General features: G+C 32.7%; 1 protein-coding gene, 2 long non-coding RNA genes and 1 other non-coding gene across 6 annotated transcripts; 2 read left to right on the top strand and 2 right to left on the bottom strand.

Moving 5' to 3' along the window:
* The first annotated feature begins 246 nt into the window (after positions 1-246).
* On the top strand, positions 247-1955 carry LOC144575140 (uncharacterized). 2 transcript variants are annotated; one of them, XR_013518368.1, is made up of 4 exons: positions 247-547; positions 1141-1223; positions 1455-1544; positions 1652-1955. It is a non-coding gene; the product is annotated as an uncharacterized LOC144575140 (long non-coding RNA). The 2 variants fall into 2 exon arrangements; XR_013518369.1 differs by having other exon boundaries at positions 1096-1223.
* A 374-nt stretch (positions 1956-2329) lies between these two features.
* Positions 2330-4032, bottom strand: LOC144574965 (uncharacterized). Of its 2 annotated transcripts, XR_013518323.1 has the most exons (5): positions 3617-4032; positions 3469-3537; positions 3085-3177; positions 2932-3013; positions 2330-2549 (listed from the first exon to the last, which is right to left on the bottom strand). It is a non-coding gene; the product is annotated as an uncharacterized LOC144574965 (long non-coding RNA). The 2 variants fall into 2 exon arrangements; XR_013518322.1 differs by having other exon boundaries at positions 2330-3013.
* A 715-nt stretch (positions 4033-4747) lies between these two features.
* On the top strand, positions 4748-4830 carry LOC144575247 (small nucleolar RNA R12). The gene has a single exon (XR_013518384.1). It is a non-coding gene; the product is annotated as a small nucleolar RNA R12 (small nucleolar RNA).
* A 6731-nt stretch (positions 4831-11561) lies between these two features.
* On the bottom strand, positions 11562-15165 carry SMB (small nuclear ribonucleoprotein associated protein B). The gene is made up of 3 exons (XM_078324866.1): positions 14456-15165; positions 13209-13515; positions 11562-11824 (listed from the first exon to the last, which is right to left on the bottom strand). The coding sequence occupies exons 1-2, from the start codon at positions 14942-14944 to the stop codon at positions 13216-13218; spliced, it is 789 nt and encodes a 262-aa protein (XP_078180992.1). The 5' UTR covers positions 14945-15165; the 3' UTR covers positions 11562-11824; positions 13209-13215.
* Between the last annotated feature and the right edge of the window lie 38 nt (positions 15166-15203).

Genomic DNA, 15203 nt, shown 5'->3' with positions numbered 1-15203 from the left:
AATACCAATTTGCCACCCTAAAACTCAAAATTTCCTATATGCCACTCTAAAATCATCTAATTTACCAAATTGCCACATTTTTACATCTGATATACGTATTCCCTTAAAATTATACTGAAAAGTGTTATATAAGAAATATATTTTCGTATTTCCCATTTTACCCTTCATTTTTCATTTGAATAGACGAAAATGGATCTGTCCAGTATCCACCTTTCGCCTCTCTCTCTTTCACTCTTACTCCGTCCACCAAAACCCTTCCTCCGCCAACACCCTGATCTCCACTGACGCATACCTCCGTCGCTCTCCATCAAGAACCGCTGCTCTCTCTGCTCTCTCTCCTCTCCTCTCGTCTCTCTCGGCGAAGCTCTCGCTCTCCACAAGAACCCCAGACCCAAACCACCGATCCGCCTCACCATTGTAAAAGAAGGCTGTTGGTCGGGCACCCTCACCATTGAAGACGCTCTCTCTACGTGCCATCACTGTTCCATCCCTTCCTCCCCTTCCAATCTTTGATGATGCGAATATGAATGCACAAATTGATACAGAGGTTCTTTTCCTCTCTTGTTCAATTTTGATTTTGCTAGTATTACTGATTCATATTGACATATATGTTAAGCACAATTATGTTAATTAAAGGTATTAAAGAGTACTGTACCCTGAATTCCTCTTCCTCCCTAAATTTAACAAAATTATTTTACCTTCACTCTGAATATGGTAGGGATCGGGATGCATTTGATCTGTAAGCCTAGCCTAGCCGAGGTATAATTAATCAATTTGGTTAGATAAATTAATAAAAGAAATCAAGGCTGGGAATTTCACTATTTGGTATTTACAATAATTTGAAGAAAAATATTTTTTTCAGATAAAAAAAGACATGTATAATAACCTCGGAAGCATATTGCATGTCATTTAGAGTTCCTGGTGCAATGGTTAAACCAGAATTTTTGAATTCGCAATCCAACTGCATTTCCTGATTTGACCATATACAAATGAAAACAAATATATTGTTTAAACTACATTGTAATAATAATGGCTCTTAGAGTTTTTATGCATTTAAGCTATATTTACTAACCCTTGGCTTATCTTGGACCTCAGCATGCTGGTTTAAGTACTTGACCATCCATGTAATTGCACTTGCAGTAGTTACCTATGGAACTAAGAGGAAGTTTTCATAGAAATTTCATACAATTCCCTCACACCAAAGGAAGTTTCTTGCTTTTAAGGTAAGACAATAAAAAATTGGAATATTTAATAGCTTAATTTTTCTAAAATTTATATGAATATTTGGACAGATCCATTTGCAAACTGTTTCTAAAATTGGCATTTGGTAGCTATAAATGAACCTCCTGCATAAAGATTTGAATGCTCCAACGAATCTTGATTAAGATTTGATTCTCTATATTGGGGGCTTCATCCAAATGTTTCTTAAATTTTTTGAAACATATGGATTTTAGATTGTAGACACAACAAGGGATTTCAAGTGCGTGCTTTAGGGAGGGCATTGGAGGTGTGAATAAGATGGATAAGTCATGGATTTCCAGTGGGTAAGATTTCTATTTCAATTTGAATGGATGTTGCATGTTTTCTATTTCAATTTGAATGGATGTTTCATTAATGCATAATCTATCATTATTTCTACAATTTTGTATAGGTATGACCCAGAAACTGTGTTTAGGATAGAGGTTAAGATTGAAGGATTCTTCAAGAAGCAAATTGACGGTCGAAAGGATTATGTCAAGGGAAAGACATTAAATTCACGGTTGAGAGTGCTATTTGTTGAGTGATCTTAATTTGCATTGAGTAATCTGAATTTGCCTCATTTTGATGGAATAGACTTAGCAATGCTATTTGTTTACTATAACAGGGCTATATGAGTAATCTTAATTTTCCTCATTTTGATGGAATAGACTTAGCAATGCTATTTGTTTAATATAACGGTGACTTGTCATTTGCTATATGTTTGCTATTAATTTGTTGCTTTTTTTTATTTGCATTTTTTTAACTTGAATTTTTTCCCGATGCTGTTTTGATGAATTCATCCTTTTGTACATACAATATTGCGAAATGCAGAGGTGCAGAAGCAGTATTATTGTTGCTTCGAGTTTTATCTTATTGGGTGCCTATTCGAGGCATTTTGATCGTTTACAACATGAGGCAAGATAGTGAAAAGACAGGAGACAAATAAGATATAGCTTTACACATATAGTACAATGAAATCCTAACAAGATTTCAACAATACTAGAAAGCAGCCTCGCTTTGCTTCGGCAGTGATTTACAAATAGAGTATATAAGTAGTGATTTACATATTATGCAAAGAATAATTTACATATGATACAACAAAAACATGCTAGTTTACATATAGAAGAGAAGTACAAAAGTATTAGTATATGTAAGCTAAATTGGTACAAATATTACGCAAGAGAAAGGAATCAATAATGACCACATTAACAACTTGCTCTTCTTCAGGAAGATCCTCGAATAAAAATAGATTCTTTCTCGAGAGCTTTTACAATTTCATTAGCATTCCTCATCATCATCAAATTTTGACCCTGCATAAAATAATTACCCTACATTTTACATTAATTTACTGTTTTAGCAAATTAAAAAAATAAATCAATTAACCCCAGTGTGTCCCCATTACAACCAATTTAATTTCAATTAACCCCAGTGTGTCCCCATTACAACCAATTTAATTTCAATTAACCCCAGTGTGTCCCCATTACCTTATTAATTGAATTCAAACGAAATGGTAAGATCATTTTTGTTTATTATAATCCAAAAGGAGACTCGATTACAACCAATTTAACTTCAATTAACCCTAATGTACGTGCCCCCATTACCTTATTAATTGAAATATTAACTAAAATTATGGAAGTAACTTTGCTAATTTTAAAAATAGTTACAAATAAATATTAGTTTATGGGTAATTGCCTTGATGCTAGTAGGAAGATGAGCAGAAATGGAGAAGGGAAGGAGAAGACAATGCATATTTTACCACCTCTCGATATAATAACTGTCATGGTAATATTAGTGATCTTATAAGTTTGAAATTAATAGATTTTATTTAGAGATGAATTTAATTACCTATCCTTCTTCATTGGAAAGGCCATCCCTTGAGTAGCTTTTGTATTCAAGTTTGTAGTCGATTCTCTGATTTAGAAACAATCATTTTCTTAACTGAAAAATAATTAGACTTCAAGTGTAAGATAAAGTATAATAATAAGCAAATTGAAAGATTGAGTTACTTTGTGAAGATTTGGTTATCTCAATAGATGCTTTTCACTCATCAAAACAGATCAATCCAACATCTCAATTGATACATTTCACTCATCAGAACAGATCAATTCAATCAATTCAACATTAGAAGAAACATGGGCGCATTATCAGAACAAAACATTTCAAAAGACATCAATGCATCACACATAAACATATCAGTCAGTTAAAATAATAAGATTTGAGGATAATTACCACGATTGGGATTGTCATGGGGTTTCTGTCTTTTCTCTATTCACGGTGCTTTGCTGATTCTGACGGCCCCTGCCATGAAACACCGACCGGGATTCAATAAAGCAAATCAACGAACAAACCTAGACATCTATTAATTTCAAGTACCTACCTGATACTCCGAGGAAGGCAGAGGAAGGGCACGGCTGGAGGAAAGGAGAGAAACGAAATTAGAGGAAGAGATGAAGTGGAGGAAGGGCACCGTTAGAGGACAGGATAGAAGCGGAGAAAAAGAATGGCGGTAGGAAACGCGGAGAAGAGGAGATGCGCGTGAAAAGGGAACATGAAAGAACCCGTGAGGTTGTCGCTAGCTAACCCTAGTTTCAGAACCCGTCAGGTTGAGAGCTTCGCCGAGAGAGACGAGAGGAGAGGAGAGGAGAGGAGAGGAGAGGAGAGAGAGCAGAGAGAGCAGCGGTTCTTGATGGAGAGCGACAGAGGTGTGCGTCAGTGGAGATCAGGGTGTTGGCGGAGGAAGGGTTTTGGTGGACGGAGTAAGAGTGAAAGAGAGAGAGGCGAAAGGTGGATACTGGACAGATCCATTTTCGTCTATTCATATGAAAAATGAAGGGTAAAATGGGAAATACGAAAATACATTTCTTATACAACACACTTTTCAGTATAATTTTAAGGGAATACGTATATCAGATGTAAAAATGTGGCAATTTGGTAAATTAGATGATTTTAGAGTGGCATATAGGAAATTTTGAGTTTTAGGGTGGCAAATTGGTATTTTTCAAGTTTTGAGGTGGCATAAAGGAAATTTTCCCAAAAAAATAACATTGAGTCTCACGAGTAATTGTTGTGCCATCTCTAGACAAGGATTAAGCTAACATTAAGTTTAGTCTATGTAACTTCAGTGAAGAAATCATCAGCTTTAATGTGACCAAACCTCCTCTAGAGAGAAGCAAATTAATACAATATCTCAGCATTATGGAGAGGAGTAAAGCCATCGTCTCTTGCATTTGGATTAGCGAGGGCCATGATCAAGAAGGTATCTCACAATATAGCTTCCATATGTGGCATTAAAACTAGGAGCTTAATGTCCCTTCAAAATTCATATAAGAAATGAAGAAAGATGTGTCATTTGCATATGGCTACCAATGTTCCTTGTCTTGAGGGCATCTAGCACCTCTTCCTCCCCTCTTCTCATTCTGTTTGATTCTCCCCGAATTATCCTTCTTTCTATTTTACATTTTTTAGTGTTTCTCTTGAACTTTTTTAGTTATATCTAATATGCATGGTTTTTTGGATGAGACAAAAATCATTTGGATTCCCTATGGTTTGTATTAAAATGATATTTAGATTAACCAGCTACTTCTGACTCAAACCATGATTAAAAACAAAAAATTACAAAACTATATGACATATGCAGTACTAGTTTGATAAAATTTGGTATTTTGGTACGTGTACACTAGTTAACTCAATAAATGTTACTTCTCCGAAATTTTTATTTATCCAAACCGCAGAGCTAGTCTGTGACCCTAATTAATGAGATCCACACAAACAATTTATGACTCCAGACTTGAGGTCCGCAAAATGTCCCTAAGGTCCCAACTTTTTCCTTTTTTTTGTGAGTGGAGTCCGCATAATAATTACAACATGAGATATCTCAAAGTTTTACTTTTTTTTTCTTTCTTTTTTGCTTGAAATTCACGTCCTCCGAGATATTTCAAAGTTTGAGAAATCAAAAGCCATAGAAAGTCTGTGCATACCTCAGTATTTGGGTCCGTAGATTGTCTGAGGTCGCAGAAAGCATGTGCCGACCCCAATATTTGAGTCTACATATTGATTTTGCGGTCTAAGTAAATTTGAAATTTCTCAGAAACGAGAGTGTTCTAATTTTTTTTTTTATGCTATAAATAAAAATTTCGGGTTACTTCCGCTTTTGAGGGATACATCAGTAGAGAGCCACGTCAGCATTCAAGGAAAGAGTACCTGGGAAGGAGGAGAGGAAACGTGAAGCCCACAAGAACATTTTACTAATAATAATAAAAAAAAAAATTCCATCATTTGATCTTTTCCAAAAAAAAAAATATTTTTTTTATTAATTTATTTACTATTATTATCATTAATAAAAAAAATCGTAAAAGAATTTTGATCTAATGATTTAATGACCCTTTTAAATATTGTCGTGTCTCCCAGCTTGTTTTTATTATATTCTACAACTTTCATATCATGAATTAATTTATACTTGATATAGGAACAAATTAACTTGTTAAAAGTAAATATTCACATGAGACCGATAAAGTTTGGTCAAGGCAATAACTAATACTTAACTTTTATCTTGGCACATACTTGGCTTATACCGAATGTTATGAATTAAGTATTTATGGATGTCCATATTACAACTCTCTTAAGCAATTACTTGAAAACTTCTCTTTAAAGAAGTATGTTTCTCTCCAACATTTATCAATAGAGTTAATATTAGATGGCTTGTAATTTACATTTTCTAGCCTATAAATAGAGGCTTTGTATGAATGTATTTGACACAACAAAAGCATATGAATAAAGCATAGCCATCTTTATACATTCTCAATATCTTGTTTATTATTCTTTTACTTTATTTTATAACACGTTATCAGCACGAGAGCTCTACTAATTGAAGATTCAAGGTAACATTTTGATATTTTAATTATTTACCTTTGTACTATATTTTGTTAATATTTTATTTTTATCATGCTAATCAATTGGCCCGAAGCCATCCGCTAATAATAAATTCTCAATTTCAATTGGCTCGAAGCCATTTTAGTAATTTTATCAATTAACCCGAAGCTCAATTTTAACCAAATATACATTTTAAATCTAATGACAGAATTAGCTCTAGAGGAATTAAACATTGTTGAATGGTTCAAACCTTTACATTTTTTTAAAAAACTTTCTCTGTTTCTTTTTACTTTATATTACGTTAATATGATTATTTAAGTCTGTTCATTAGATAAGCCTAAGGGACCTATCTAACAAATTGAAACATAACAGAAACGTTGAATGATTAATATTGTATAAATTTAAGCATCACCTTTATTCTCTCTTATTTTATTTTATTTATTTTTTTAATTATTTATTCTTCCGAAGAAGATTTCAAAAGACATTAAGAAATTCTTCATGTAGAAGATTTCCAAAAATTTTATATAATGTCAAAATTTATATGATGCTGATGTTATTTTTTTTTTTTTTATAATAATCTTCCTGAAGAAGATTTCAAGAAATATAATTTGTTCAAGAATATTTTAAGAAATTTCCTGAAAAAAATTTAAATAAAATTAATGTGATGTTCATATATATTTTTTTAAAATTTAATCTTCCTGAAGAAGATTTCTATAAATATTTTGAGTATATTTCTTGTCTTCTTATAGTTGAAGAAAATAATATGATGAACAAACTATTAGATATGAACGTGGTAATGAAGAAAAAAAATACATCATTCCACTAGAAGTGGAAAAATAAATGAACAAAAAGAATTACCACTAGAAGTGGAAAAATAATGAACAAAATGAATTACCACTAGAAGTGAAAAAATAATAAAGAAAATATACATCTTTCCACCGGAAGTGGAGAAATAATTAGAAAGAGAAAAATGGACATGACAACAAATATGAGAATTCATGCTATCATTGTGGTGATAAATATTATTGGCCACGTACTTGTCGTACGCCCAAATATTTTGTTAACTTATATCAACCATCAATAATAATAAAGAAAAAAAAAATCGAGACAAATTTTATTGGTGAAGATGATCTCGATCTTATTCAAATTGATGTTGCTTATTTGAATGTTGTTTATTCTTCTTAATGAATTTATTAATGAGAGGAATTTGATTTTAGATTTTGCATCGATAGATTTTTTTTTAAATCAACATAACCAGAAGAGTATACCTACTCTATAAGCTTTAAATAATTAACATTATTTTGCCTAAAAAAAAAAAGAAAATTTAATTGTTACGCCTTGATTTTAAATAGTCTCAATAAATAAGAGGTTTCCAAATATGTAATAGATATTACGTATTACATAATCTAATTATTATCTGCTTTAATTAATTACATGACCTGATATGTACTGAATTAGACCTCGACTCAAACTCAATAATGTTTCTCTTCCCAATAGAATTTGCAAATAAAATTATTCAATTGATTAATGATGATAGTACTAAATAAACTAAAAAAAGAATGTATATATATTGTTGAAGTAATGTTAATGGTACTTCTGACATATTTGTAATTGTTGTTATCATTTTTGTTAATGTGGTGGTATTTTTTATTTGAGAATATTGCAAATGTTATTAATAAAATAAATTGATTGAAAGCTCCGGAAGAGTGATCTTGTTGTTACATGGAGGAATACAAATTTATATTGATGATGTATTATATTCTTATAAGTCTCAAAGGAATTTGTTAAGTTTTAATAATATTCGCCGAAATGGATATCATATTGAGACAACTAATGAAAAAAAAATATTGAAACACATATATTAGTGCAATTGAAACACATGTTATTGTAAACCAGAAGTTTACATACAAGAATATGTTTATAGTTTGGCATGATCGGTTGGACCATTCCGGATCAATAGTGATGCGAAAAATAATAGATAATTATTATGAACATTCATCAAAGAACTAGAAGATTCTTTAATCTGGTGATTTTTTTTTTGTATTGGTTTTATTTCTAGAACATATACAATATGATATTTGTGAAACATTATATCCACCATGTGAATTATTTGAATATTTTATGATTTTAATTGATGCATCAACAAGATAGTCACATGTATGTTTATTATCAAATCGCAACCTGGCGTTTGCGAGATTACTTGCTCAATAGATTTGATTAAAGAGCATAATTTTATGATTATTCAATTATGAAAATACGTCTAGACAATATCGAAATTAATGTTGAACATCCTGTAAATGTTCGTATATAAAAAGAAGATATGATATTTTATATACAATAAAACTAATTCGCATCATGCCAACTAGCTATTATAAAGCTTCCCCTTATAATTGGTTTTTGGTCACATACCTAATATTTCTCATATAATAATATTTGAATGTGCGGTATATGTTATAATTGCTCCACCACAACGCACTAAAATGGGATATCAAAAAAAGTTGGAAATTTATATTGAATTTGAATCTCCATATATAATAGAGTATCTAGACCATTGATGGGAGATTTATTCATGGCTAATTTTGCCGATTGTGATTTTGATAAATAAAAAAAAAATTTCCAACCTTAGGAGGAGAAAACTATCAGCTGGAAAAAAATACATTAGTATGAATTATCATTGTCTTATTTTGATCCTCGTACTAAAGAATGTGAACTAAATGTTCAAAAGATAATTCATTTGCAAAGGTTAGTGAATCAATTGCCAGACACATTCACAGGCTCAAAGAAAGTGACCAAATCACATGTACCAGCTGCTAATGCTCCAATTAAAGTCGGTATCCCTGTTGGATAGACAAATTATAACACGCATGAAGCGTGAAAAAGCAACCGGTTCCAAAGATTAAAAATATAAAAATCCTCGAAAAAGAAAAGGAGCAAAGAATGAAAATGGTCAAGTCGAGGATATGATAATTTCAGATAAAACTCGAGAAGAGAATAAAATTATAAGTAATATTGGAGTTCCAGCAGAAACTCAGGTATCTGAAATTCATGAAAATGAAGAGATCTCTATAAATTATATCATGAATGGAATAAGATGGAACCGAGATGAAATTGATATCAATAATATTTTTGTATATAATATAGCGCTAAACATCATAAATATTGAGGATCATGACTAGAAGTCTATTAAAGAATGTCGACAAAGAAATGATTGGCCAAAATAGAAAGGTGCAATTGGGGTAGAGTTAAACTCTCTTGAAAAATAAAAAGTTTTTGGACCTGTAGTCCTTGTACCTCAAGGTATAAAACCAGTAGGATATAAATGAATATTTATGAGAAAATAAAATGAGAAATGTGAAATTTTGAGATATACTCACCTGTGGTGGATGCAACAACTTTTTGATATATAATTAGTCTGGCAGTCCTTGAAGGACTTAATTTGCACCTAATGGATATTGTTACAGCCTATTTAAATGGCTTGCTTGATAATGATATTTATATGAAAATCTCTGAAAGAATTAAGATGCTTGAAGCATGTAATTTAGGTTATCGAGAACATTATTCAGTTAAATTGAATAAATATTTATATCGATTAAAGCAATATGGACGCATATGCTATAATCATTTAAGTGAATATTTATTGAAATATGGATATAAGAATGATACGACCTGTCCATGTATTTTCTTAAAAAGATATAGAAATGATTTTGTTATAATTGCAGTTTATGTTGATGATCTAAGTATCATTGGAACTCTTGAAGAGCTTCCAAAAGAATAAATTATTTAAAGGAAGAATTTGAGATGAAAGATCTTGGAAGAACAAAATTTTGCATTGGATTGCAAATTGAACATTTAAAAAATGATATTTTTATGCATCAAGAAAATTATATTGCAAGAGTGCTGAAATAATTTTATATGGATAAATAACATTCATTAAGTACTCTAATGGTTGTAAGATCATTAGATATGAATAAAGATCATTTAGACCTCGAGAAAATGATGAATAACTATTTGGTCCTGAAGTACCATATCTTAATACAATATGAGCACTTATCTTAATGGACATACAATACATGATATATTATTTGATGTAAATTTAGCAAGATATAGTTCTTCTCCCACGCGAAGATATTGGGATATAATTAAACATATACTTCGCAACCTATGAGAAAATTTAGCAATACACAAAAACAAGCCGAGTATGTATTTGGTTAAGATCTGTGATTCAACACATTTGTCAGACATGCAGCTTGTCTTTTAGAGAAATGATCCTGGCGATCATATATGAATATAATATTGTATGTATTGCTAAATGAATAGAATGATATATTAAATAAGATAGAACAAAACATATTTTATCAAAATTCTTTTTCACACATGATCTCCAAAATAATAATGTTATTAATGTTCAGCAAATCCGCTCAAGTGAAAAATCCAGCAGATTTATTCACTAAGGCACTCCCTACTGCAATATTCGAAAAACTAGTTCGTAATATTGAAGTTCGCCAAATTAAAGATCTTGACTGATGCTGTCATGAGGGGGAGTTAATATGCACTATATTTTCCTTAACCATGGTTTTTCCCACTGGGTTTTTTTGGTAAGGCTGTAGTTGCGTATTTAGAAGAATATTGTACTCTTTTTCCTTCACTAGGTTTTTATCCCATAGGGTTTTTCCTAGTAAGATTTTAATGAGGCATATTCTTATGTAATGGACATCCAAGGGGGAGTGTTATGAATTAAGTATTTATGGATGTCCATATTACAACTCTCTTGAGCAATTACTTGAAAACTTCTCTTTAAAGAAGTATGTTTCTCTCCAACATTTATCAATAGAGTTAATATTAGATGATTTGTAATTTACATTTTCTAGCCTATAAATAGAGGCTTTGTATGAATGTATTTGACACAACAAAAGCATATGAATAAAGCATAGCCATCTTTATACATTCTCAATATCTTGTTTATTATTCTTTTACTTTATTTTATAACAATTTGATGGTTTTTGAAAAAGGGATATTTTATAAAATTTCTCTAATGAAGGACGAAATATCTACCGTTGGATGTTCTCTTCTCAAAATCTTCCAAATAAAAGTAGAAAACAAAATGTCGTCCAAACACCAGATAAAAATGTACACTTCTTCGGGGTTCAAATGCTTTCATTTTCTCTAAATATTACAATATTTCAACTCTTATTTTAATTAATATCCAAAGTTCATAAAAATACACTAATGTAAATAATTTTTTAACATTAATTAAGTTTTCATCTTGTTAATCCGTATAAAAACAAAACCAAAAAATAATATTTTTTTTATGTACATTTAGAGAAAAAAGTATAGATCACATTTTAAGATTTTATTTTGACATATAAATTTTAAAAATTTCGCTATTAAATTTGAACCTCTTCTATTTATTTATTTTTTGTATGAACCAGGAGAAGCTTAGGAAAATGACACAATTAGCTCTGCAAAAATCAGTAATCAAACATAAAGTCAGATAAAAACAGCTAAAGTTCTAGAAACCGCAAGTAACAACGATCCTCTTTCCTGCCCCAAAATAAAAAGGAACCAAACTAAAATAGATAAACAACTGAAACATATGAAAGATTTAGTCAAGATTTAACACATTAAATTCCCATATTACTTCTACCTAAACATGCCGCACCAAAGAAGGTTTTTCTCTTTTCCGAATTTAAGTAGCAGTCATAAGCTTCGCCAACACCTACAAAGCAAAACAAACAGTAAGAGCAATTACCAGGAATAAAAAATTAAGAATCAACCGAGAGGATGAGAAATTTTAAAAATAACTTCTCCAAAATTGAAAAAAGAAGAAGAAGAATACAAGTGTTACCATATGACAACAACAAAAATATATATATATATATACGAGTGAGGCTACTGTGCCATGCATAGCACGAATTGGTCCGTACTATGGATCAATATTTTTCTTTTCAAAGTCCAAATAGTCTATTTCAACCGTTCAACATGATTCCCATATGAAAATACACTTACAAACTCATTTTACATCTTTTTTAGAATTTTTTACTATTTGTTTCAGATAGGTAGAAATCAGTACTTTTGAATGGCCTAGAATCTTTATGTCAAGTGATTTTCTAACTATCTAATACTAGCAGACTCAATTTTACATTCTTTTAGAATTTTTTACTATTTTTTCAGATAGGTAGAAAATCAGTACTTTCGAATGGCCTTTACAAGTACAATTGGAGATCAAGTGATTTTCTACCTATCTAAAAAATAGCATAAAATAATAAAAAATGTAAAATTTGATCTACAAGTACAATTGGAGATCATGTTGAACGGTTCAGATTGATTGTTTAGTCTTTAAAAATGGAGATATGGATCCATAGTACGGACCAATATGTGCCATGCATAGTAATTTAGCCTCGCTCATAATCTATACTAATTATGTCTGCTAGAACAATTGTCAAAAGCAAAACTTGAGCTATAACAAATAAAGTCCAGCAAAGTAATTAAACTATAGTTGATTTTGGTTGTGTGCTGAAAAATTGTGCAAATTCTTTTGCACCATTTTGAATAACAACAACCACGCAGAATAGCATCTGAACATACAATTAGCTAAAAAAAAATGGGAACAGATATATTGACAATCTCACTTATTTGACAACTGTGGGAACCACCAGTATATTTGTCATCAAAATTTAGAAAATAGTCAAATTGTGGGTATGTTCTCTATAATTTAGATAAATTGTGTATCTCACTCGGTGCAATTTGGGAATCAGTTGGTCACCAATCAAGTGCAGATAAAACTAAATTGTTAAAGTATTCAAATCTCTCGAGCGATGGCTATAGTTAGATATCAAATTACACCAGATATTATTTAAGAACATATCTATAATTCTACTTGTATTATTTTCATAACCGTTTTGTCAGTTGTCATGATTGTCAAATTAATTAGTCGTCAATATAACCTAATCATTTTTAAATGTTAACAATCTTCTAAGTTGCATATAGTTCACTAATCACTTTATTGAACTGAAAATTAATTTACTGTTTCATATTTCTTACAAGGGACTTCAACTATGAAAAACAAAATTTGTCCATTTGCAATAAAGTAAAATGCTGACCTGGCAATTACTGCTGTTGGTTCTGCCCAGGCTGCTGAGGGTTTGGTGGCGGTGGCATCCCGGGGCGAGGAGGTGCATATACCGGCACGCCACCTGGCGGAGGAGGCATGCCGGGCCTAGGTGGGGCCGGCATGCCAGGCCTAGGAGGCGCATATTGCGGTGGGACCATAGGCCTCTGACCAAATGGCGGCGGTGGCACAGAGTACGGCCCTGGTGGGCCCCCTGGCCTAGGAGCATACTGCATGGGGCCAGGTGGCGGTGGGCCCCGGTAGCCTGGTACACCACCTGGAGGTGGCGGTCGCACAACCTGGAAAGAGAGAAGCCATGAGGTTTCAAATTTTGTATCTTAACAGCTTGTTTTGAAATTCAATGAATTGATAACGGCTAATAAGCAAAAATCAAGTAAAATTGTGGCCTAATAAAATCGTAATCGAGGCATAAGCATAAATATTTAAGTTTAAAAAAAAAACACTTGACTTCTCAGGTAATTTCATGCAATGCACGGCAAAATACACACCATTAAGACTCCTATTGACAGGTAGTTTCATGCAATACCCTATAAAATGCCATTATTTACCCAAGGAAAACAAGGAATTATGATACATCCAGTGCCGGTTATCAGATTTATTATGCATACGAAACAATAATGATGAAATGTGCTGCATATTATCAATTTTTCTTGTTTGCCATCTATACCAAAAGATGTCTAATGTAATCTATCTCCACACAAGAGGAGCAATTCTAAATCATTTTTGAAAGAACATAGCTGATATTGTCAAAATTTCAAGGGAGGTAAGAGATTTTTTATTTATTTACAATTTATGGTATGCATCATATTTCCTACATGGAAATGAACCTTAACCACATCTTATTAACAATCAGTTGCATAATTGAGAGAAACTCAAGCAAAATTACAATATTGCAAAAATGCACTAATACAAGTTTACATTTTGTTTAAACCTTAAAATCCTACATCACCATACACAATTCAATCTAATGTGATCCACCTGCACACAAGAAAATAGGAGATGTTCTTCATATTTTCACGGGAGGTAAAGAGATATTTCTTTTTTTAGGCACACATCATATTTCCTACATGGAGTCAGTAGCACAATTGAGAGAACTCAAAGCAAAATTGCTGAAATGCGTTATTACGAGATTACATTTTGTTTAAACCCTTCTTTTATTAGCATTTTTTTTAAACCTTAAAACCCTACATCATCATAAACAATTAACATCAATCTCACCTGAGGATAAGCAACAGGAGGCGCCGACATCTGGGGCATAGGAGGCCGGGACATTTGCGGCTGCATCATCCCAGGAGCAGGCCCACCAACTCCTCTAACAGGCCCAGCAAGCCCAGGTTGGGCCTGGATCATAGGAGCAGCTGGAACACCACGACCAGCAGCCCGGCCAATCCCGGGTCCAGCAGCAGCCGCAGCAGAAGCAGCTTTCGCACGTGACTCGTCAGGAGGCGGAGGTCCCTCAACAGTCATCGAAACCACCTCCTCTCCACGGAGAAGAACAAGGCCGAGAGTACGGCGGTCTTCACGGTCAGATGAGGGTTTGGATTTGGACGGCGGAAGGCGGCGGAACTCCTCGCAATCCCCGAGGACAAGGTTCATGTGGCGGTCGAAGGCCATGAACTTACCTACTAGCTGCCGACCGTCTTGGATTGTTACGCGCATCCGGTAGTTTATGTACTGTAGCATCTTCGACCCCTTAGAGCTCGTCATCTTTGCTAGCTCCTTTTGCCTCTTCCTCTGGATTTGGAGTGGAGAGGAGAGGAGAGGAGGGAGGGAGAGATGGATGGGGTTGGGTTTAGGGTTTTGATTTGGGGGCACGGGTGACGGGTTAGTAGGGTTTTCTTTTCGTTCGATTTGTGGGGAGAGGAGACTGAAAGTGAAGTAGGGAGACTACGGACAGAGAGTAAATTGCTACGGACGGATCCGAAATTTGTTTAAAAAAAAATTAACTTGAGAGTATATAATTCAT

This window comes from Carex rostrata, chromosome 23 (genome assembly GCF_964058835.1).
Source record: "Carex rostrata chromosome 23, lpCarRost1.2, whole genome shotgun sequence".
NCBI lineage: Eukaryota > Viridiplantae > Streptophyta > Magnoliopsida > Poales > Cyperaceae > Carex > Carex rostrata.
The sequence above is the reverse complement of the archived record's forward strand: the minus strand, read 5'-3'. Positions and strand labels throughout refer to the sequence as shown.

Excerpts from the sequence above, each read along its gene's own strand:
- SMB (XM_078324866.1), bottom strand. The coding sequence starts at position 14,944 with ATGACGAGCTCTAAGGGGTCGAAGATGCTACAGTACATAAACTACCGG. Across the intron at positions 13,516-14,455 it reads CTCCTGTTGCTTATCCTCAG|GTTGTGCGACCGCCACCTCC; the intron begins GTGAGATTGATG and ends CTCTCTTTCCAG.